General features: G+C 55.0%; 2 protein-coding genes across 2 annotated transcripts; one reads left to right on the forward strand and one right to left on the reverse strand.

Moving 5' to 3' along the window:
• Window positions 1-3461: 3461 nt before the first annotated feature.
• On the reverse strand, window positions 3462-9010 carry REPIN1 (replication initiator 1). The gene is given in 4 exon segments (XM_070424748.1): window positions 3462-6157; window positions 6159-6676; window positions 7984-8169; window positions 8872-9010. Coding segments are annotated over 3 exon segments (1875 nt in total). The 5' UTR covers window positions 8129-8169; window positions 8872-9010; the 3' UTR covers window positions 3462-4945.
• Window positions 9011-20434: 11424 nt separating this feature from the next.
• On the forward strand, window positions 20435-23628 carry RARRES2 (retinoic acid receptor responder 2). Its single transcript, XM_070424750.1, has 6 exons — window positions 20435-20525; window positions 21392-21589; window positions 21840-21944; window positions 22810-22905; window positions 23206-23333; window positions 23516-23628. The coding sequence occupies exons 2-5, from the start codon at window positions 21416-21418 to the stop codon at window positions 23320-23322; spliced, it is 492 nt and encodes a 163-aa protein (XP_070280851.1). The 5' UTR covers window positions 20435-20525; window positions 21392-21415; the 3' UTR covers window positions 23323-23333; window positions 23516-23628.
• Window positions 23629-23671: the final 43 nt, after the last annotated feature.

Raw genomic sequence — 23671 nt, forward strand, 5'->3', positions numbered from 1 at the left:
AGGGGCATGGGCCTGACCACCTCCACCATGTTCTGCCCTTGACCCCAGACCTCCCTTGCTTCCCCAGAGATGACAGTGGGTCTTCATCAGGCCTTTCAAAAAGGCACCACCTTCGCTACCACAGAGCACAAACGCCCACAACACAGGGGTCGTAAGTGGTACCAGTGCTATTTTTAAGACCTTCAGACCTCCTCCTGCCACGGCCTTAGTCAGGCCTCACCACTTCTCTCCTGGACACCGTGCCTGTTTTATAGCTTATCCTGCCCCTCCAATCCACCTGCCACCCAGCACTCAAAGCAATGTTACAATTGGGACATGTTTCTACTTTGCTCAAAATACTTCAATGGGTCCTCAACACCATCGGGTTCAGCTAAAAATTTCTTGGCGAGACCATTTAAAATTGGCCTCTGCTCACCTCTGCTCACTGCCTGAGGCTCCGCCTGCCCCGCTGGCCCTCTCTGCGGCCCCTGACCCGGCCATGTCGTAGCATGCCGGTGACCAGTCCCGGAATACTGTTGCCCGGCCCTTCCCTGCCCAGCCCGGATCAGGGATCACTGTGACCAGGAAGCTTTTTGGGTTTGCCAGGCTCAGTTAGGGGCCCTTCTCTGTGTGACCTGTGCATCCACCCAGCCCAGCACCATCCACACGGTACAGTAATATTTTGTCTGTCTCCACAAGACTGTAAACATCTTAACACAGAGGCTATTTCTCTCTCCTCAGCACCCAGCACACGGTCCCACATGCTGACAAACCATTGATCACAATTTTAATAAAGGAACATTTAAATAAAAGAAACTTAAGTCCAAAACAGATTACAGAGTCACAGAACCTTGGAGTTGAAAGGAGACTAACACCCTTTAGTCCAGCGGTTCTCAACCTGTGGGTCGCGGCCCCTTGGGGGGTCGAACGACCCTTTCACAGGGGTCGCCTAAGACCATCGGAAAACACATATTGTTTTTGTGATTAATCACTATGCTTTAATTATGTTCAATTTGTAACAATGAAAATACATCCTGCATATCAAATATTTACATGACGATTCATAACAGTAGCAAAATTACAGTTATGAAGTAGCAACGAAAATAATTGTATGGTTGGGGGTCACCACACCATGAGGAACTGTATTTAGGGTCGCGGCATTAGGAAGGTTGAGAACCACTGGTCTAGTCTTTTCATTTTACAGATAAACACAGGGGCACGCCCCCCCCCCCAAAAAAAACAACAGCCTAAGCCTAGACGTTTTCCTGCCCTCTGCCGTCCCCCGCCCCCCGCCCCCCGCCCCCCAACCTCTGGGGCTTTGACCACACCCCACCCAGGCTCTGGCTGACCAAGACCCAACTCCAGGCTCCATCCTGTCAAAGGGCCATAGGGGCACCGTCTCAATGTCCTCCACCTGCACCGGGGAAGCAGCCCCAGCGCCCACCCCACTCCCCGCCCGCCCCGCCCCCTGAGATCCGGGCTGCTGTGCCGCTTTCCTGGAATGGAGGTTTCAGGGAGACCCTACACACACCTCAGTTTCTGCAGTGCTTCCCTCATTGTCCTCACCCCGACCCCAGCCCCCACCCTCCGATGGTTTATCAGGCACCCGAGTGTCGGTGCGGCGAGCGCGGGGCTGCTGCCCCCGAGCCCGGTCTCTCCCGGACAGTCCCGGCGCCCGACCGTCGGGACAGCCCCGCGCTCGCCCGCCACCCGGCTCCTCCCGCTGTCACCCGCCCCTCCGGCTCTCGGCCCCGCCGGCAGCCCCTCCCGCGCACGCCCCGAGCCCGTCCCCACGGCTGTGCGGGAGCGGGCAGAGTTCGAGGCCGGGGCGGGGGGCTCAGGGGACCCCGAGGCCGCCTCCAGCCCGGGGTGGGTGGCGGCAGCGCGGGAGGAGCGCCCGGGCGCCGGCGCCGACGCGCGGCCTGAACCTCCGCACGCCCCTCCCCGCCCTGACTCCGGCTCGCAGGGAGGGACGGGAATAAATACCTTTGACTTTGAGGCTAAGGTTAACGGGAACTGCCACCCGGGGCGGCGTGGGCGCTGGGCCCCCGGCCCCGCCAGACCCGGCCGGGGGACGGGCGCGCGCCCCTGATTGGCTGGCGCGCCTGGCACCCCCGCCCCCCGGGGCAGCCCCGCCGCCTGATTGGATGCGCCGCTCAGATGACCGCCTCGGCCCTATCGGAGACGCCCGCGGGGCGGCCCTTTTGTTCTCCGGAACCAATAGTCGGGGTCGGCGGGCTGACCGCGCCTCCCTCGGCGCCGGAGGCGCTGTGAACGCGCTGGCCGCGGGGCACCTGACCGGCGCCCTGGGCTTCGCGGGGAGGACGGGCGGGGACGAGCCAGGCTCTGCCGGGCACCCTGCCCTGTCTCCCCGGGGCCCTCCCGCCCGGCCCCGCAGACCGCGCTGTGAAATCCACCCGGTCCGTCCGACGCGCCTGGGGGAAGAAGCAGGAACCCGCTCGGACACTCACACTCGAGTGTGCATGTGACGTGGTGGTGGTGCGGGCACCACAGCGCACCAGGCGTGGGTGCGATCTGCGTGTCTCGTGTGACGGGAGAGAAATCGCCCTCCGCACCCGCGCGGCCCTGCACGCCGTGGGCGCGACCAGCGGTCCCGGGGTCTCATTCAACCCAACCCCCGGCTGCGGGTGGAGGAAACAGCCATCTGGGATCGAGTGTCCCCGCTGCTTTAGTGGCGGGTCCGGGTGGCCAGGGAGGGTCTTCTGTTCCCGGAAACCTTCAGGAAGACTTTCCCCTCCTCCCCCCGGACTGGAAGCGCTCCTTGGTGTCAAAATGCCTCACCGGGAGCCAGCCACGTCCGCTCCCACGGGCAGGTGCTCTCGGGAGCTGCTTAGAAACCGCCTTTGGGACGGAGGTTGCTACCAACAGGAACGGGGCGCTGAGACTTCCTGCAAATCTGCCTGGCAATCACCAGTTACATGACCTTAAGCAACTGCATTCATCTGTAAAAGAAGAGTACCTACCCCACAAGATAATTTAGGAACACTTCTTTGCCAGGTGCCACTCACATAAACAATTTGTGGCTATTATTATGCACCAGACAATGCCAGGTGCCAGTAACCTGTGCAGAAATTACGAAGACTGGCAAGAAAAGGGCCTATTGATTCCTGTCAAAAATAGGCCATCTTATTTGTCTGAAACAACAGTACCAGGAAGCGTCCAGAGTAACAGATGTGGGGAACTCCAGCAGGCCAGCCAGGGAGGCATTGCAGGACAAAATCAAATCAGAACTTTTCCCCAGTAACTGGCACCCAACAAGTCGGACCTGACCCACAGACGGCGGAACCCCTAGAGAACTTGCCCCTCTTGCTGGGTGCGCCTGGCCTTCCCTGGGGAAGAACTGGAAGCAGGGACAGAGGGGCTCAAATCAGGGCACTTGGCCTGCTACCAAGTCCTCCTCCCCACAGCATTCCCCTCCTCCTCCCAGCTCCAGGGAGAAAGGACCACGTCTCAGCCACCAGTTCTAAAACCAAATCTTTATTCTCTAATTTGAAAAGGAGGGTGGTAGTTCTGTTTAGTTCCAGAGAATAGAACAAGGCCCAATAGGTAGAAATTATAGGAAAGCAGATTTCATTCATTATAAGGAATAACTTCTAACAATTAGAATTACCCTACAATAGAACCAGGGCCTCAGCAGGTGGGGACTCCCTGTTACCTAAGTGTTCAAGCAGAGGCTAGGCATCCAGACACTAGAAATGTGGAAAAGGAAACTCACCCCTATCGCCCTCCGATATCAGCCAGGCAATGCTACTACAACATGTGGGGTTCTGGAAGGTGTGAAAGATGACTGGGGTGTTTAGACAAAACCCTGGACACAGGACTGCTGACAGCCAGGGGGTGCTCTAAGCATGGGGAGGCTGGTGGATAAAGAGTCAGATGGGCCCCCCCGCCGGTGTGGCTCAGCGGGTAGAGCGTCGGCCTGCGGACTGAAGGGACCCGGGCTCGATTCCCGGTCGGGGCACATGCCCCGGTTGCGGGTTGCAGGCTCGATCCCCAGTAGGGGGCGTGGAGGAAGCAGCTGATCCATGACGCTCTCTCATCATGGATGTTTTTCTCTCTCTTTCCCTCCTCCTTCTTCTCTGAAATCAATAAAAATAAAAATTTAAAAAAAAAAAAGTCAGATGGTCCTGGCTGGTGTGGCTCAGTGATTGAGTGTTGACCTATGAACCAGGAGGTCATGGTTAGGTTCCAGGTCAGGGCACATGCCCAGGTTGCAGGCTCGATCCCCAGGAGGGGGTGTGCAGGAAGCAGCCAATCAATGATTCTCTCTCATCACTGATGCTTCTCTCTCTCCCTCTCCAATCCTCTTTGAAATCAATAAAAATATATTTTTTTAAAAATCAAATGGGGTGACCTGTGCAGAAACCAGAACTGACCTCTAGGAAGGAAGGGGAAGCCGAGACTAACAGTAGATGGGTCTCTCCAAGACTGGGTGCCAATGCAGGGGCAGGTGGGGGGACTGGGGTGGGATAGGTCTGAGCAGCTTGGCTTCACCTCCCAGGGCTGCCTAACAAGGCCAGCAGGTTCCCCCAGCTGTATCCAGCTGGTCTGCTTTGCTTCCCAAGCGCTCTTTACTACGGACTGTACCACACCTACTTCCAAAAACAAGCTGAAGGAGCTCAAAATAAAAGGCAGGGACATTAAGGCGTTAACACCAGAGAAGGGTCATCCTGTCCACCGGCAGCCCCTCCAGCGGAGGACGGACTCTAAGGGGTGGGTACAGGTTCTATTGCTACTTTTCCAGGGCACAGGACAGTGAGGAGGGGACCTCAGCCAACCCCAGCTGGGCCGGGTGCCTGTGCTCTGCAGTGGGTTCCCTGGCCTAAGGTGTGGAGGCTGACCTCCCTCTCTAACAGGGCCTGCCCCTCCAGCCCTCGCTACACCGACAGCAGCACAGGCCCTGCGGCCCCACTGCCTCGCTTCCTCCCGAATGATGCCCCTGCCCTCAGATATCATGCTTCTTCTGATGGGCCAGGAGCTTCCCCTCATCGTCAAAGGTCTGACCACAGATGGCACAGCAGAAGGCGCCGTCCCGGATGTGGCTCTTGCGGTGGGTGATGAGATTGGACTTCTGGCTGAAGCTCCTGTCGCAGTCGGGGCAGGCATAGGGGCGCTCGCCAGTGTGGATGCGCCGGTGGGACACCAGGTTGGACTTCTGGCTGAAGGCCTTACCGCAGTCGGGGCAGACGTAGGGCTTCTCGCCGGTGTGGATGCGCCGGTGGGCCGCCAGGTAGGGCTTGTGGCGGAAGGCCTTGCCACAGTCTGGGCAGACGAAGGGCCGCTCGGGCGCGTGGTCACGCCGGTGGGCCGCCAGGTGGCTCCCCTGGGAGAAGCGGCGCCCGCACTCCTCGCAGGCGAAGGGCCGCTCCCCGGAGTGGACCCGGGAGTGGGCCACCAAGTGGGTCTTCTTGCCGAAGTTCTTCCCGCACTCGGTGCAGACGAAGGGCCGCTCCCCCGTGTGCTGCCGCTGGTGGGCCCGCAGGAAGCGCTCCAGCCGGAAGCTCCTGCCACAGTCCTCGCAGCTGTAGAGAGATGGGGGGGCTTCCGCCTGGTCCCGGGGGCCCTCTCCGGGCGCCTCCAGCAGAGGCTCGGGGGCAGGCTCCTGGGCAGGTCTCGGTGGAGCCTGGGCGGGGGGCTCTGCTGAGAATTGCAGGGGGCCGGCTGGAAGCTGGGGGCTCCCTGCGCTGGCGGCGCTCGGGGCGGACCCCTCGGACCGCCTGTGGATCTTGCTGTGGGACAGAAGGTTGGGCTTGTGGCGGAAGCGGCGCCCGCACTCGGTGCACGGGTAGGGCTTCTCGCCAGTGTGGATGCGCCGGTGTGAGGTCAGGTAGGGCTTGTTGGTGAAGCGCTTCCCGCACTCCGGGCACTGGTGGGGCCGCTCGCCCGTATGCACGCGGCGGTGGGCAATCAGGTTGGGTTTGTGCCGGAAGCGCTTGCCACAGCAGGCACACTGAAAGGGACGGTCAACGGCATCTCCACCGGGCCGGGGGGCAGTCACTGCCGGGCGGCCCCTGGGCCGGGGCCCCAGAGCCTTGGCTGCTGCCTCCTCCAGGGCCTCGGCTACATGAACCCGTTTGTGAGCAACTAGCTGGTCCCACTGGGCAAAGCTCCTGCCACAATTGCCACATATGAATGGCCGGGCCTCAGGGGTAGGGGGGGTGGCACCTCCGCAGATGCACTCGAAGCTGCTTTCGTCGCCAGAAGCGTCTCTCACACTCAGGGCAGGCGATGGGCCGCTTGGCAGCCGAGTGGGCCCGCAGGTGCAGAACCAGGGCCACCCAGCCTCGGAAGCTCTGCTTGCAGAGGTGGCAGGAGAAGCCCAGGTCTGGAGTGGCAGCCGCGTGGACCTGGCAGTGCAGTGCCAAGAAGGGGGCGTGTCGGCAGCGACGGCCGCATTCCGGGCAGGCCAGGGGCAGCCGGGCCTGGCAGTGTCGGGCATGAAGCCACAGGGCCACCCAGCCGGGGAAGTGCCGGCGACAGTGGGCACAGCGATGGACCCGACCTGGAGCCTGGCTGCCTGGCTGGGCCACCGAGGTACCTCGTAACCTCAGCCGGTGGGGCTCCTTCTCCAGGGTCTGGGACGACTCCTGGGAGGGCCCAGAAAGGAGCTGGGGCTGGGCCGAGCCCATGGCCAGGGGGGCCCTGCAGCGTCGTTCCAGCATCGGTTCTTCCTCTGCTGTGGGTGGAAAAGCACAGTCACACCAGTGGTCCACTCGCCCTGCCCCCATGCCTCCCCGGTCACCCCAGCCCGAGGGAGCTCTCCCCGCTGGATCCCTAGAGCCCTTGAATCTAGGCTGCTCTTCTATATTAGTTCAATCTTGGGCTTCTAGACACATTGCAAGTATATTTGTCATGAGTCTTATTGACCCTGACACTTCTTGGAATACCCCTCCTGGCCGCCATGTGCCTGACATGGAGTACACACTCCATATTGGCTGCACAAGCATTTCTGCCTCTCCGGAAAGCGTATCACCTCTGTCTGCGGTGCTTCGTGCTTTTTCCAAGTGCGGCCCTGCTGCCCTCTCCTGTCCCTACTACTTCCTGTTGCCACAACAGTGTCACAGCAACTCTGTGAGGCTGGATAAGCAAACATGAAGCTCTCTGTTTGATAGATGTAGCAACCATGAGGCATAAAAGGTGGTAAGACTGGCCTGTGAGGACACAGTCAAACAACAACAGAACCAGGATTAGGTCTAAACTCCCAGGCCAGTGTTCTTCCCTCTGAAAACCTGGGTTTGTAATGCTCTCATCGAAACTGCTGTAGCCTTTCATTCCTATTATCTTCTCCCTGATGTTAATCACAGCAGAGGAAGGCTTTTTCCGCCTCCCTAACTCCGTCTCTCAGGGTAGAAGCCAGGAGAGGGGGTGGGAACAGCCCTGCTGGGAACAGGAGGGGAGCTGGATGCTACTCTCAGCAGGAGGCCAGGCCACTGCCTGTCCAGACGGTGCCCACGTTCTACCCACCTGCCCCCCTCCACCCACACATGCATGATTAGGACACTTCGGGAAGGAACACTCACAACCTGCTCCCCCGGGGGCCTAGGGCCCTGACTCCGCCTCCCTCGGATGGAAGGGATTATTGGGGCAAGAGCAGGGGAGGAAAGAGGAGATTATGTCTGGTCCTGCCCCAACCCTGGCAAGGGCTGCCCCATTTTCAGGAACTCCAAACTGCCAGGGAGACCAGATTCCTGCAGGACAGCCTCCTAAGCCCACTAAAGGGTGGATGGGGGTTAGACTCCTCAGGGACCCTCACCTCCCTGTTCAAAAGCTCCAGACACATCCTCCTAAACTCCCTGGAGTCTGCACTCCTCTGAGGATCACAGACATGACTCATTCCCAGCGGCCAGACTGAGAGCAGGGCAGGCTCCGGGATCTGAGAATGGGATCCTTCCCCCACAGGCTCCCTTCCTTCCAGGGACGGGGGGCCTGGGCCCGGGGGCTGTGGAATGGATTGGGAACCCAGTGAAGAAGGCCGGACTCTACCCTGGAGGCTGTGGAGCTGGAGATGAGGTTTTTTCCAGATCCTGCTGGGGAGGCTCCTGCGGCTGTAGCGCCGGCTTCGGCCCACACTCCGGTGACCCCCAGACGTCAGAGAAAACTGCAGGAGTAATGACACCCCTACCCCCATGGCAGAGCTCAGGCCTCGGGCTGCAGAGAGGCCAGCCTCACCTGTGGGGAGGGGAGAGAAAGCAAGCGTGAGGCTCCGCGCTCCGCCAGGGCGGGCGGGCGGGCAGGCAGGCAGTCATCTTTGTGTCCTCGCCAGCCACCACCCCCTCCCCCACCCGAGCCCCACCCCCGGCGGCTGAGTGACCTTAATGGCTCTCATCACAGTCATAGATACATGTGTCCCCTGCACCAGGGACGCGCACCGCAGCGTCGGGGGTCACTTCCTCCGCCGGTCAGGGCACAGCACGGATTCTCCGCGCGCGCGCGCGCGGACGGCCCGAGGCTGGACCAGCCAGCAACTCCGGATCCCGGCGGCACCCCTCCCCACCCCCCCTCCCCCCCGCCCTCCTCCCAACAGGCATTCCAGGCCCGTTTCCCGGGGCTGCGCAGGCGGGTCAGTGCCTGCGGCGGCCAGCAGCCCCTGGGGCGCCCCGGGTGCCAAAGGGCCGCGGAGACCCCACACCCCCACTTTGTATGCGCGCAGGTCCCCGACCCACAGCCCCGCGCTCCCCTAGCGGATCCCCGCGGAGAGCACCTCGGGGAGCCGGTGCGCAGGTGCGCAGGCTCCCGCCCCCCCCGCCCCCGCAGCCCCCCGCCCCGATCGGCTGGTGCCCCCCGCACCACACGCACACGGTCACGCGCCCGGCAGGCTGGGCCGCCCCCGCCACGGCCCGCGGGGAACCCCGCGCCCGGCCCGAGACGAACCTCTCCCGCCGGGCGCGGGGAAGCGCGCTGCGCGTCCATGAGGCCGGAAAGCCGGCGCCGGCGGCCGCGCTCCCACCCGCCGCAGCGGCAGCAGCCGGTTCGGGTTCACCACCGCCAGGCCCGTGCCCAGCCGCCCCCGCCCCCCCGCCGGTTCCCAGCGCCACGTGACTACAGAAGCTGCCGAGGGTCAGTCTCGGGCTCCGGCCGGCGGCCGCGGGCGGAGGGAGGGAGGGAGGGAGGAGCGGGTCGGCCGGGCAGCGCGGCCCGTAAAGTGGGGCCCTCGCGGCCCCCAGCGCCCCCTCGCGGGCCGGGCGGGGGGAGGCGGCCGAGGGCCCGACTCCGTTGCCATGGCGACCACCGCCGGCTGTTCCGGATCGGGCCCGGCTCCAGTTTCCCGGCCCTTTGTCCCCACGGAGGACGCGCGTCCCAGGGCGACCGCGTGGCTGGACTGGTCATTCGGCCGGACCCGGCCTCGGCCTCGTGGGCTTCCCACGGCTCCCCGCTCGCCCCAGCCTCTCCCTCGGGCTCTCCCGCCCCCGGCCACGCCCTCGATCTCGGGCCGCCTTGACCTTGGCCGCGGGGTCTGAGCCGCGCTGACCGCCACCCAAGAGTCTGTGCAGAAGCGGAGGCAGAAAACGCCGGTGGCGTGAACTGTGGAAAGGAACGCCCTCTACTCCAGAGACGAGCGAAGAGAGGAGAGGAGTTGCGTCGTCTGGCGGCCGCGGGCGGGGGGCCGTACGCGCTTCGGGGCCTCCGTTTGGAAACACGGGGCAGCAGGTTGGCGAGCGCGGAGGCAGGTGCGAGCCTGCGCCGCTGACTCACCGGCTAGCAGGTGGCCTTCGCTTTCCAAACAAAACACTGCCTGAGTTTTCCGGGCTCCTGCAGTCTCATGCTTTCCAACAAAGGCCATTTTTTAATTGTATCAATATCTTAGACACTTTAAAAACCTGTCCCATAAGTAGGAAAAAGAATATAAAATCTCTCATACCAGAGTGAGTTACATTTAATATTTTGGTACGTGTCCTCCAATGCTTTTCTATGCTTATCTGTGCATATTGGACATAATTGGGATAATGCTTTTGCAAAGATGTATTCTGCCCTTTTCACTTAACACTACTATGAATCCCCCCTCCCCCCGTTTTATAACATGATTCTTAACGGCAGCATAAATGTACGAATAAATTGTTCAAACTTTTCTGTTTTTCTATGTCATTGTGGATTCGTCTTTCGTGTCTCAGGCTCTATGAAGATGCCCAAGTATTGTTTCGAAGCAGCTCTGTGTCTGCGAGAGGGAACACACCATCCACCTCTTGGAAACAGACTGTTTCAGGCCCCGTTCATACACCCAACAAATATTTAATCAGTGCGCACCATCTGCCATGGCGCCAGGTGCAGGCCTGACCGTGAGCCAGGCAGAAACGGCCCACAATGCCTTCTAACCCTGGGTTAGCGATGGCAGTGTCTCTTGGGTTAGTACATAAAGTGAAATAAAACCAAATGCTCGTTGACATTTGCTGAGTGGATGACTGTTGAAAAGCTAGAGGCAACTAGGGAACAGAGAGAAGAGAGGAAAACTTCATTCTAACGGGACTTACCTTATTGTCAGCTCCTGCTGCAGACAGCATCCTGAAGGCCGGTTGGGGGACTCGCCGAGCGTCTTCCAGGTATTTCCAGGCAGCGTGGGAAGGAGGAAGAGAGCACCTGTGACCACGTTCACCTTGACGGAGGCCACATCTGCTGGGAGGGCCCCGCACTGGCTCCGTCATTGTGCGTCCTCCATTCCTAGAGCCGCCTCAGCCCGGGGACCTGGAGAGACCGCAGCCCAGGCACACCCTGAGCAAGGCCTGACTGCCCAAGGCCGGCATCTCGGGTGAGAGCAGGCTCACTAGGTCATGTGGAAACTCTTCAGGAAAAGATCAGTGTGCTTCTGCTGCTGCAGTCCTAAGAATGTCCTCAAAGGCACAACACACACAGAGTGCCTGGCAAGGATGGACCCTGGAAAAGCAGCCCCCCACTGGGATCGAATGCCAGCTGAACTCTGCAGCACCGGACACTTTCTGCTGCAGATCTAGTTCCCGGAGTCTGTTTTCCTAAAAGGAAAAGAACTTAATTGGTCAGAAGGAAACCAAGGAGGGATCGCAGATTTCCTGTACCAGCACCAGGGTGGCGAGGCCCTGCTCACCACTTCTCACCTTTCTCCACGTCCACGGCTCCCACCTGGCCCCGCACAGCTGCCCCGGAGCTCGGTCTCCTGGACCAGATTAACCCTTTTAAACATAGATCAGGTGGCGTACGTCACATTTTGAAAACATCACAAACCACTGCCACAGCCTCTCAGGCTCTATCTGGACTGACCAGGCCTACCTCTGTAGCTCCGTGCCCTCGGGGTCCTGGTGGCCACTGTCCCAGCCTCAGCAGCTCATGCCCCCGTAGGGCCTTTGGAGTTGCTGTTGGGTCTGCCTAGAATGCTCTTCCTCCAGAACTTCATAGGGTCAGTCTTTTACTTTATTCAGGTTAGAGTCCAAATAGCCTCTCCTCAAAACATGCACCTCCCACCTGTGTACTCATCTCATTCCTGTGGCTACTGTGACAAATTTCCCCAAATGCTGTCACTTAAGACAACACGCATTGATCCCCTGGCAGTTCCGGAAGTCAGGCATCCAAAATCAGTTTCTCTGGGCCCAAATCAAGGTGCTGGCAGGGCCGCTTTCCCTCTGGAGCCCCTAACGGAGACTTTTCCAGCCTCTACAGTCGCATTCCGTGGATGCCTTGGTGCCCTTCTCCCTCTTCAGAGAACTGCCTTCTGTCTCTGCTGTGGTCCAATTGCCTTCTGTCTCTGCTTCTGTCTCCGCTGCCTCCCTCTTATCAGGACCCTTACATCCAGGGCCTGCCCAGATCATCCAGGACAGTGCAAGGGCAAATGCAAGTTAAAACTAAGAAAGACAAGCTTGCATTCCTGGTGCAAAAAGAGAGAGATTTCCCCACAGCTACCACCCTTTCCTTAGAATACTTGTCATTGGGAATGTTTCTCTGTCTCTTTGAGATGTATGTATACAGAAGCCCCTTGCCAGCTTTACAACCCACGACTGACTCTGTCAGGGACCTGGAAGCCATCTCTTAGAAATGTAAATATCAAGGGAGACAGCGCCCTGTCTCCCTGTCCCCATGGGAGGCTGGGACCCTAACCTGGGTGGACACCTGGCTCCAAGCTGCAAAACTACCTCCTGTCACAAAGGTATGAGAAGTGTTTTTCCTCTGGACAAAGGCAATTAACAAGCACCCCCGTTCCCAGGTGAATCTGGGATGAACTCTGTGTGACAAAGTCAGTCCTCTCACCGGAGGACTAGTGACTGTGCACCTGGAGAACATGTGTAACAGACCGCACCTGCTGGGCTGTGTAACAGGTGAGATTTCTTTCTGTCTTTGCAATCTCCTGGTGGACTTCCTGTGATGTGCATCTCATTCTGGTGTGATGATCATTCAATAATAAAACTGTTTTGTGTGTTTTTCTCTTCTAACTTTGTGGGGAGCTTTCTTGGTTGGGTAGGCAATTTTGTGTTTTAATTCTATTTTCCCAACATAATCTCCCCATCCCCAAATCCTTAGTTTAATCACATCTGCAGGCCCTTTTGCCATATAAGATAACATTCACAGGTTCTAAGGATTAGAACATAGACAAGCCCACCACTCACTCCTGCCCGATCACCTTCAAGCCCCCCTCCCAATTGGTCTTACTGTTCTTCTTAGCACTTATCACCTACTTGAAATTATTTAGGCATTTGTTTATTTAGATGGTTTGTCTAGTTAGCTACCACAACCAGGCCCTGGATAGCCAGGCCCTGGAAAGGTGTCGGGCCCATGGTGGGTACCCAGTGTTTGTGGACCAAGTGAGTGAGGAAATGAAAGAGCTTGACCCCTTGGGTAAGTGAATTTGATTAGACCACACGACGCTGCCTAAGAAGCAGCCTGAGCCCAGTGTTTACCTCAAACTCTCTCCCTTGGCTGCTGCTTGTTGAGCAGGTGTTGGGAGCCCCACAGAACTGCTCATTCAAATCAGTATGTGAACGAGGTAAAGAGCAAGAAACTCAAAAGAAAACTTGAGTCTATAACTCTCTCATTTGAAGGACTCATTGTTGGAGGCAGTGCCTTAAACATATTCTTCCATCTGGAACACTATTCCAGAACCCTGGAATGCAGGGTCCTTTAGGGAGCCCGTGGCTCCACCGGGGGAGGAGGCTGCTCCCCTCCCCAGCAATGACGTTTACCACCTTGGTCTTAGGACCAGACATTGCAAGAAAATGCTGGACAAATCCTCCCGGTGTCTCAGGGAAGAAAGGCTTGACTTTACCTAGAAATCTACATTTATACCCTTTCAAGGTCTAATCCCATCTATTATTACAATGCTATGTCTTGTTCAACTCCATGCTGGGATCAAATTATATCTTTTTCAACTTAATTAAAAAGATGAATTTAGAAGCCAGGGTGTAACTGTTCTTTGTTTAAAATCTACTAAACACCAAGCTTGATTTGGAAACACAAGAAAATTCTAACAGAATCTCCACAGTCTTTGTAGTTTAGCAGAAGCGGGTATATTTTCAAGTGTCTTGTGTCCTGTGAGTGGCGTGTGCTGTGGTTGCGAAAGCCATCTGCCCATGTTCACCACCAACAAAAATGCTGTCTCTAACCTTGGCTCATTCCTATCCAGACTCCTCTCCAATAAAACCACTTGGGGACTTGGAGGAATCAGAGTGTGAACCTGGCTTTTACTTGGTGCCTTCTAACAGGTTCCAAGACCAAATCTGGGTCACAGTTAAATTTGTTGCCTTCAGAGTTGGCCAGTGAAGTCTCAGTATTCTCAGAATTGGTTAACTTTCAATGTATTACAAATGAGTTGTCTCTTAACAGTATTTATGGTTTATTTTGTGAGTGTTATTCTAAATTCCAACAATATAGCATGTTGACTACATAATAACAGTCTATAACATTAATACATTCAATAAATAATATACTAAGTAAAATGAAAAGTTTTGAAGCTTGAAAAATGCTTCATTTCCTAAGCATCTAAATGGCCCTCAGTGCCTTCTTCCACTGGCTGAGGTGCTGCTCATTATCCAAGCCTGTGCGGGTTCTCAGCTCTAACAAACATGCATCTGGGTATAAAACCGTTGCAACAAATTGGCATGACTTATCGGTCAGATGCAGTTAAGAGAAGTTCTTAGGGTTAAACCAGGAATCAAAAAATGATCACAGGTGACCACAAGAATGTAAGAAAAATAATTCCACAGCCTTAGGGAATTCCTACCCGTCAGTTTAAAGGACCTAGCTGATGCTCACTGTTTCCATCTAGTGGTAGGTCTTCGAGTGAGATTTGAGGAGCTCATGGGGTCTGTGAGACTTCAAGCTTAGTTATTTGCCTCCTGGTCACTTTGATTTGGGAAAATATTTTTCACTCATGAAAGTGACTTCTTAAATGTATTTAATAAATGTGAAAGTTCCTTTGATTCGTTTGCCGAATTCCCTTGAAAGAGCACAAATTCTAAAATGTAACTATTACGTTATGTTATTGTCAAGGTGCATCTGTTACCAGACGCGGTCTGGGCCTGGAGTGGGTCAGCCTTGGGCCCACTGTTAGTGTGTGGGTCCTTGACTTTGTGTAGACAAGATTTCCCAACGAGTCCAGGTGATTTTGAGTTCGCAGGCCGATGCTCTATCCACTGAGCCAAACCGGTTTCGGCACCAGGTGATTTTGAGAGTATGTTTATAAAACTGGAGATAGTGAAACAAAGGAAGGGCTTAACACGTTAAGCGCCATGTCTGTCACCAGTGACTGACACTATACTTTCCATCCTAACCTCCTCGGTTTCCGGCCGCCAGCATATCGGTGAAATCAGATATCACGGGCTAAACGGAAAGGAAGACAGAACAGGCTCGGCGATGGCAGGGAGCCTCGGCTGGGCCGCGTTGGCTTCTAAGAAATAAAAGTCACAGCAAACGAAATGAGCTCACTGGGGTCCAAGAAAACGGGGGCCTTGGACACAGGTTCGGGGTAAGCCCAGGACGAGTTGCCACTGCCCACTGCTCCCCTAGTTGAAGTATCCTGGTGTCCCTGAGAGTTTAGGAGAAAAACAGCAGAGATACAAGGTGTGGGTGTGCTTTAGTGAGAGCAAACAGTGGGTCCTTTGTCTTGAGGCTTTTTATCTTTGGCTGGCTGGAATCCCAGTGGGAGTCTCAGGGGAGGATCTTAACAGAATATTTATTAGCTTTTCAGGTGTGTCCTTTAAAATGTTGATTAATCAGGGTCTCCTCTTAAGATGGCGGCGTAGGTAAACACCGGAGACCGCTGCCGCAAACAACTAAAAGACGGAACGGACATCACCCAGAACCACAGGAAGGCTGGCTGAAGAGAGACTCTACAACTAGAAGGAAAGAGAACAGCAAACCGAGGCTCAGAGGAGGCGCAGTGTGGAAAATACAAAGGTACCGAGGTGCGCGCGAAAGCGGGCTGGTGGCTGAGGGCGCGGTTGTCGTTTTCAGTCGGGAGTGAGTCTCAGACTCTGGGCTCCAGATCCGGGCGAGTCTCTAGGGACCCAGACTCAAACGGGAGAAGCGGGATTATCCGGCATCAGTTGGAACCTGAGGGCAGCTTTCTCTCCGAGGTTTGCAGCGGCTGCCGGGGTTCTGAGAAGCAGAGCCTCTGGGAACGGGACTGAGAGCTGCCATAACTGCTCCCTCCGCCCGCCCTGTTGATCCCGCCCCGCCCAAACCCTGCGCACAGCCATTTGCCGATCGCCTCAGGCAAAGGCTGGATTAGCGCCTCCCCAGAAGACAGACGTTTTCCACACAGCTGATTCCTACAGCCAGTCGGCCTGGTGGTCAAATCCCTCTAATGTTAACTACAACAATTAAGGCTTGGCTAGAACAAGACTTCGCACAAAGACCACAAGGGGGTGCACCAAGAAAGCATAAAAGATGTGGAGACAAAAAAACATGACAGAAATGGAGGATATGGAGCTAAGAATCGCAATTTTGAGGGCTTGCTATAAACTTGAGCAGAGCCTCACGAAAACTAATGAGACCCTCAATGCTACGATAAAGAAATTAGAAAGTAAGCATACACGGACTGAAATAAAGAATATTATACCAAATAGCAGACCAGAGGAGCACAAGAATCAAACCAAAGATTCGACAAAAAACACCCAACTGGAAAAGCAAAATGAAAAAAGAATCCGAAAGTGTGAAGATAGTGTAAGGAGCCTCTGGGACAGCTTCAAGCGCACTAATATCAGAATTATAGGAGTCCAGAAGATGAGAGACAGCAAGATATTGAAAACCTATTTGAAGAAATAATGGCAGAAAACTTCCCCCACCTGGTGAAAGAAATGGACTTACAGGTCCAAGAAGCGCAGAGAACCCCAAACAAAAGGAATCCAAAGAGGACCACACCAAGACACATCATCATTAAAATGCCAAGAGCAAAAGACAAAGAGAGAATCTTAAAAGCAGCAAGAGAAAGAGACTCAATTACCTACAAGGGAATACCCATACGACTGTCAGCTGATTTCTCAACAGAAACTTTGCAGGCCAGAAGGGAATGGCAAGAAATATTCAAAGTACTGAATACCAAGAACCTACAACCAAGATTACTTTATCCAGCAAAGCTATCATTCAGAATTGAAGGTCAGATAAAGAGCTTCACAGATAAGGAAAAGCTAAAGGACTTCATCACCACCAAACCAGTATTATATGAAATGCTGAAAGGTTTCCTTTAAGAAGAGGAAGAAGAAAAAGGTAAAGATACAAATTGTGAACAACAAACATGCATCTATCAACAAGTGAATCTAAGAATCAAGTGAATAAATAATCTGATGTACAGAATGAACTGGTGATTACAATGAATCAGGGACATAGAAGGGGAATGGACTGACTATTCTTGGGGCAGGGGGAGGGGAATGGGAGATGCGGGAAGAGAATGGACAAAAATCGTGCACCTATGGATGAGGACAGTGGGTGGGGAGTGACGGCGGAGGGTGGGGCGGGAACTGGGAGAAGGGGAGTTATGGGGAAAAAAGAGGAACAAATGTAATCAGAACAATAAAGATTTAATTTAAATAAATAAATAAATAAATAAATAAAATAAAATGTTGATTAATCAAAATGTGTGTATAGAGCCCTGGCCAGTGTGGCTCTGTGGGTTGGAACATCATCCTGTACTCCAAAAGGTGGCCAGTTCAATTCCCGATCCATGTTTCTCTCTCTAAAATCAACTTTTTAAAAATGTGCATATAGAGGGGTCAGGGGGTATTTTCTGTTAGTTTAATTTTTTTAATATTTTATTGATTTTTTTATAGAGAAGAAGGGAGAAGGATAGAGAGTTAGAAACAGTGATGAGAGAGATCGATTAGCTGCCTCCTGCACGCCCCCTACTGGGGATGTGTCTGTAACCAAGGTACATGCCCTTGACCGGAATCGAACCTGGGACCCTTCAGTCCGCAGGCCGATGCTCTATCCACTGAGCCAAACCGGTTCGGCTGTTAGTTTAATTTTAAAGAATGTCATCAATTGAAGAAGGACCAGGACCTAGGACATTCTGTCCCAGGACGGTCTCGAATGGGAAAACCATTTGTTCCTAAGTGTCCTTGGTTAGGGAATAGAAAACCTTGTGATTCCTTAGCTGACTGTAAGTTGCTCAAGTAGTTTGGCCCTATTTAATTATTTTGGGGGTTTCATGTTATTATTTAATTATTTTGTCTGTTTCCCTTATTCCACTTCTCTAGGAATTCCCCTAGCTTCTTACTATCCTGCCTCACCTCTATTGGAATCCAAATTTCAGTTTCTGCCACACTAAAACATTAAAAATGGCATCCTGACTTTGTATCTTTTTTGAAGATAAATGATAGGATGTAAACATTTATTCTCAATAAAGCAAACATTTTAGACTTAATATTAGTCATCTTAACCATGTTCGTTTGGCTCACAAAGCACCTGATCAGTGTGTCACACGGACAAAACCTTGGCTTTTCAAATAATCAGGTTGAGTGCATAGCACCAGGTCTTCAGAAAGGGTTTCCTCTGTGTGTGTATGAGTCTGTCAGGGCTGCCATTATGGAGGACCACACACTGAGTGGCTTAAACTACAGGAATGTATTCTCTCACAATTCTGGAGGCCAGAAGTCTGAGGTGAATGTGCCAGTAGGGTTGGTTCTTCTGAGGCCTGTCTCCTTGGCTTATTAATGGTGGAGTTCTCCCTGTGACCTCACATGGTCTTCCCTCTGTCCGTATCCTAATCTCTTCTTGTAAGGATACCAGTCATATTGGTTTGGAACCCATCCATATGACCTCATTTTACCTTAGTTCCCTCTTTTAAGCCCATAGCTCCAAATACAGTCACATGCTGAGGTGCCAGGAGTTAGGCTTCAACATATGAATGTTCCTTTTTAAGTCACTCACAGGCTCTGGCTAAACACGTGATTATATAATGTTGTTATCCCTATTCCCTTCTATAACTTCGTTAAAACGACAGTACGAGAATAAAAAGCTGTAAGTTCACAAGGAGAAGGACAATGGGAGAGGAGACAACAGAGGATGAGACACTGGCATGTGTTTTTTATTAAATATATTTTTACTGATTTCAGGGAGGAAGGGGGAGGGAGAGAGAGATAGAAACATCAATGATGAGAATCAATGATTGGCTGCCTCCTGCACACCCCCCACTGGGGATTGAGCCCTCAACCTGGGCATGTGCTCCTGACTGGAATCGAACCTGGGACTCTTCAGTCCGCAGGCCGATGCTCCATCCACTGAGCCAAACCAGCTGGGGCCACATGACATGTTTTTTTTTGTTGTTGTTTTTATATCAACATGATTTATCAGTGTTGATATTGTACTCTTTATTTTATTTTTTAATATATTTTATTGATTTTTTTACAGAGAGGAGGGGAGAGGGATAGAGAGTTAGAAACATCGATCAGCTGCCTCCTGCACACCCTCTACTGGGGATGTGCCCGCAACCAAGGTACATGCCCTTGACCGGAATGGAACCTGGGACCCTTAAGTCCGCAGGCCAGTGCTCCATCCACTGAGCCAAACCAGCTAGGGCCACATGACATGTTTTATAAGATAGTGCAGAAGGCATGGTGGTAACTGAACAGAGTTCCTACGGGGTGGGGTGATCTGTGGGAGCAAGAGGCATCCTCTGAACCCTGAGGAGTCTCTGAACCAGAAGGCACCAGGTGCACGGGAGACAGGAGCGAGGCTGGGGACATAGGAGGAACATCCCAGCCCTCCACCACTGCCAGAGACTAGAGTCTTTCCCTTGTAGAAGTGCAATCAGGTGAGGGCAATGGCCCAAATGAAAGCAGGAGGGTAAAGTCAAGGTGCCATGCTAATGTTGCTCTCAGCCTCTGACCCGACTTGGTACCCAGAACACAAGCAGCCACTTTCCATACATTTGCTCATTTTCTCTTCACAACAACCCCCAGGTAGGGTTTCTGATCCCACTATGCAGTGAAGGAAGCAGGAGTTCCAGGGGTTTGGAAGTTCAATGAGATCCTCTATGTCCAGCATTAGGACAGGGCCTGGAAGCAGAGAAATGGTCCTCCTGGTTACTGATAGGCAAAGTCCCAGTGCTGCCTCAGATTTGCTCAGCTGTGCAGGAGTTGAACCAATTTCTGGACACTGTTTTCCTGATTCCCCACTGGCCCTATGAATTCTACCACAGATCCTGCCAGGCTCCCAACACTAAAGATAGGACATACAGGATCAAGGCTGGACTTGTGTGCTGGTGGTAGAGGTTGTCGCACACCAGCGTCAGCTCAAAACAAGATGCCTGCCCTGGCTGGTATGGCTCAGTTGGTTGGGCATCATCCGTGCACCAAAAGGTTGTCAGTTCAATTCCTGATCAGGGCACATGCCTGAATTTCCAGCTGGATCCCTGGTAGGGGGCGTGCAGGAGGCAGACTATGGATGTCTCACTCTCATATGGATGTTTCTCTCTCTTTCTCTCCCACACCCCCTTCCTCTCTCTAAAAATATGTGTGTGTGTGTGTGTGTGTGTGTGTGTGTGTGTGTGTAGGCTTTAGGGCATGGGAGTGGGGAGGATTGAATGATTCCTGATTCCTCAGGGCTTCATCTGGTTTGAGGATGTCTGTATTTCTGGGAAGAATGTCCTGAAATGAGTGTCTCAGACTGGTCACTCCAAGGGGCCTAAGAAAAGGGCAGCCCTGCCTGGAGGCAGGGTAGGGGCAGGGCAGTCCCATATGGTGAGGGGAAGAGGGAGAAGAGTCCTCCGCGCAAAGACCGTCTAGAGCTTGGGCTCCTGGGCCTCACCTCACTTCTTCCCAGGCTTCCCGGACACCCTGCTCCCCCGCCCGCCTGGGTGAGCGCCAGGGTCAGGATCCCAGGACCGAAGGGCAGCGGAAGGGTGGGACGGAAGGAGGGGCTCGGGAGGGGGGTACTGCCCCGGAGGCCAGTCCTAACGGGGTGGGCGGAGCCCCGGGCGGCGCTGGGGACTGGAGGAAGCCGGTAGGTGGGCGTGGGAAGGTGGGAATGGGAGGAGATGGAGGGAGGGAGGCGGGGCACGGGGACTGGGAGAAAAGGCTGACAGCCCCAAGTCGCCGCGGGAAGTTAGAAAGACACCGCAAAGCACCAGAAAGGAGGTGAGGAGGGAGAGCGGGGGCCGGGGGCAGCTGGATGAAGGAGGGATGCGAGAGAGGGGAGGAGAGGACAGGGGCGGGAGAGGGGATCGCTCCAAGGGCCAAGCTTGTCAACTTGTCCAAGAGCCCTTGCTTTAAGGCAACACCCTGGGGCTGAGAGGGGGGTGATGTGGAAGGCCCAGAAGAAAGACAAGGAGAGTCTGCCTGAAGATAGCCAAGCGGGGGCCCAGGCAGGACCCCCTTCTCTGGTTTAGGGGCAGGGCCCATGGCAACAGGCAGCCCCCGTGCAGGGAGGGGTGAGCATCCTCCTGGGTCCCGCCCTGTTTTGGCCCTCCAAGTGTTTACATACTTCCAGAAATATCCAGCCTCCTTTCTGCGCCCTCTTCCCCCTGCAGTTATACTGGGGGGGGGGGGGGGGGGGGGGGGGGGGCTGGGACCTGGGAGCCAGTAGACCCTGGGTGGGGAGGGGAAGCTGAGAGGGGCTCTAGGGGCAACTAGGGCAGTGGGGACAGAGAACTGGACAGAAAAGGGGGGAAGGGAGGGAGGGAGGAAGGGAGGGAGGGAGGGAGGGGCAACAAGAGTGTTTCCCTGGCTGTTGGCCTAGGACAAAAGCCTACTCAGCATCTACCCAGGGCAGGGCCAAACCCAGGCTGAGCTGGATCCAGGGAACAGTGGAAGCCAGGGCAGGGAAGAGTGAAAGGCAGGGGAATACCAGGGGAAATCTAGGCAAAGGGCTACATCCTGTCCTGTCCCTCTGTCTTTGCCCAAAGCTCTACTAGGCATGCCCCCCTCCCCGACCCCCAGTGCAGGGCCAGGGGGTTGGTGGCTCCCTTGGCTGATATGAAGAGCAGAGAACATACCCTTTGCAGGACCAGGGTGACTGAGGTGAAGTCATGTGGCAGCTGCTGATCCTGCTGGCCCTGTGGCTGGGCACAGTGGGCTTGGGCAGGGCTGAGCTCACAGAAGCCCAGCACCAGGGCCTGCAGGTGGCCCTGGAGGAATTCCATAAGCACCCGCGAGTGCAGTGGGCCTTCCAGAAGACCAGTGTGGACAATGCCATGGACAAGGTTAGCAGTACAACCCCTGGAAGGGAGGGGGTTCGGGCCTCACCCCAAGAGCCCCAGGAAGCAGGTGCAAAAGTGCTTGGGTTCTGTGAGCACCTGGCTCTCTGGAGAAAGGCCTCTACACCAGCCACCAACTGGGTTGTGCTGTTTCACTGTGGGGAGAAGGGACAGGTCACATTCCAGGAATTGCTCTGCCTGCTCAACTGGCTGCTGGCCTTCCTCTGTCTGTCTGTCTTGTCTTGTCTGTTGGCAGCCCTCCCAGGGGGGGACCTTTGTGAGGCTGGAATTTACGCTCCAGCAGACAGGCTGTGGGAAGAAGGACTGGAAGAGAACTGAGTGCAAGGCCAAGCCCAATGGGGTGAGTGGAGATGTGCACACGTGTGTGTGTGATGGGGCACTTGCTCGGGCGCAGGTGTATGTAATTGGGTTTAGTTGGAGACCCAGCAAGAAGCCTGAGGTTGGTGACCCCTCTGTGGAGCCTGTGGGTGTGACATTGTGGGGGGCCTGGGCCTGAGTAAACAGGAGGGAGAGGTGGGCTCCTGGCACGGAGGACAACGTCATCCGAGTTCCTCCCCCAAGCTTCAGATCACTGGCAGAAGCCCATGGTGCGGGTTGGTCTGGTCCCAGACCTGATGAATTCCGTCTTCTGTGAGCCTTCAAGTGGAGATGGCCCAGCCTAGTCTGATCCATAACAGGGCTTGACTGTAACCAACCATCTTGGGGGCAAAACCTGCTATTGGGGAACCCCTGGGCTGGGAATGCAACCATCCAGCTTCTAGGCTCAGCTCTGCCAAGCACCAACCCTGTGGCTTTGCAACCCTGAACTAAAGGCCTCAGTTCCACCATCTGTTAAAGGAGGGGCCAGGTTATACCAGACATCTGTGCCAGAACCCTTGTTTTCAAATAAAACCTTACAAGAAAATGCAAATAAATATAATAGATGACAGGAGAGCGGGTCTGGTGAGCATCACTTGGGGAGGATTCCTGCCTACCTAGACAGAAGTCCCATAGTTTTGAAAACTGCAGGGTAGTTTGACTTCTGAAATTTCCAATCCAGGGGTGGGCGGGGCCTGAAACCAGCTGGTCTGCATGACCCTCGTCCCTTTGCTCTAGGGCCTGCAGGGGAAAGGACCCCATTGCAGGCAGCCCCCAGCCTCCACCCTCAGGAGGCCACAGGCTTTCCCTCACCCTTTCTCCTCCTCGCCCCATGCCTCTCTCCCCAGCGGAAGCGGAAATGCCTGGCCTGCATCAAGCTGAACCCTGAGTTTAAAGTCCTGGACCGGATGGTCCACTGCCCCATAGAGATGCAGACTCGACAGGTAAGAGTGGGCAGAGGAAGAAGCAGAGAGGTTGGGAGGTGGCTGGGCCTGTGGGGGAGGTTGAGAGGCAGAAGTCTGGATGGAGTAAGGGCAGGGAGTGGAGAGGGGTGAGGAGGGCTGAGAAGGATGAGGAGGGTTGAGGATGAGAAGAGAGTGAAGAAAGGTGAGGAAAGTCAAGGAGAGGTAAAATGGGGGAAGAGGGAAGGAGGGGTATTCCTTTGGGGCTGTGGGTGGACTGGGCAGAGGCAGACAGCCCTCCTGGTCACTGCTCCCGGGCCTGAGCAATGCTGGCCCTGGCAGGGGCCCAAGGAGCACCAGGAGGCCCAGTGCAGCAGGATTGAGCAGGCCCAAGAAGGAGCCCACAGATACTACTTCCCAGGACAATTCGCCTTTCTCCAACACCCTGCCTCCGGCTGAGGCCCTGACTGGTAGGCAGCCAGGAGGGCAGGAGGACAGTGGAGCAGGGACAGCCCTGGGTGGGGGTGGGGTGGAAGAGAGGGCTGGTGCTGGTGCAGGGGCTGCAGGAGGAAGGAGGGGAGGAACTCCTTAAGCTGGGACCAGGACCAAAATGGCCTTCCTCAAACCCAAATGTTGTTCTCCTTTCCTTTAGAATTCAGTCTTGTTTTCTGGACAGCTGTGGAATGTAACAAGTGAATCAGCCCAGGGAAGATCATCTAATGATCCCCAAATTAATAAAAATGCTCTCAGAGCTGTTCTCTCCTCCCTTTGCTTTGCGCAGTCTTCTCCCCTCAGCTGGCTGGTAGGG

This window comes from Myotis yumanensis, unplaced genomic scaffold, assembly GCF_028538775.1.
Source record: "Myotis yumanensis isolate MYYU_CA2020_CCGP unplaced genomic scaffold, mMyoYum1.0.hap1 SCAF_9, whole genome shotgun sequence".
NCBI classification, from domain to species: Eukaryota; Metazoa; Chordata; class Mammalia; order Chiroptera; family Vespertilionidae; genus Myotis; species Myotis yumanensis.

Bases quoted from the DNA above. Each gene is read 5' to 3' on its own strand.
- RARRES2 (XM_070424750.1), top strand. From the start codon at position 21,416: ATGTGGCAGCTGCTGATCCTGCTGGCCCTGTGGCTGGGCACAGTGGGC. The intron at 21,945-22,809 runs GTGAGTGGAGAT...CTCTCTCCCCAG, and splicing joins GCAAGGCCAAGCCCAATGGG to CGGAAGCGGAAATGCCTGGC. The intron at 22,906-23,205 runs GTAAGAGTGGGC...TGGCCCTGGCAG, and splicing joins TAGAGATGCAGACTCGACAG to GGGCCCAAGGAGCACCAGGA.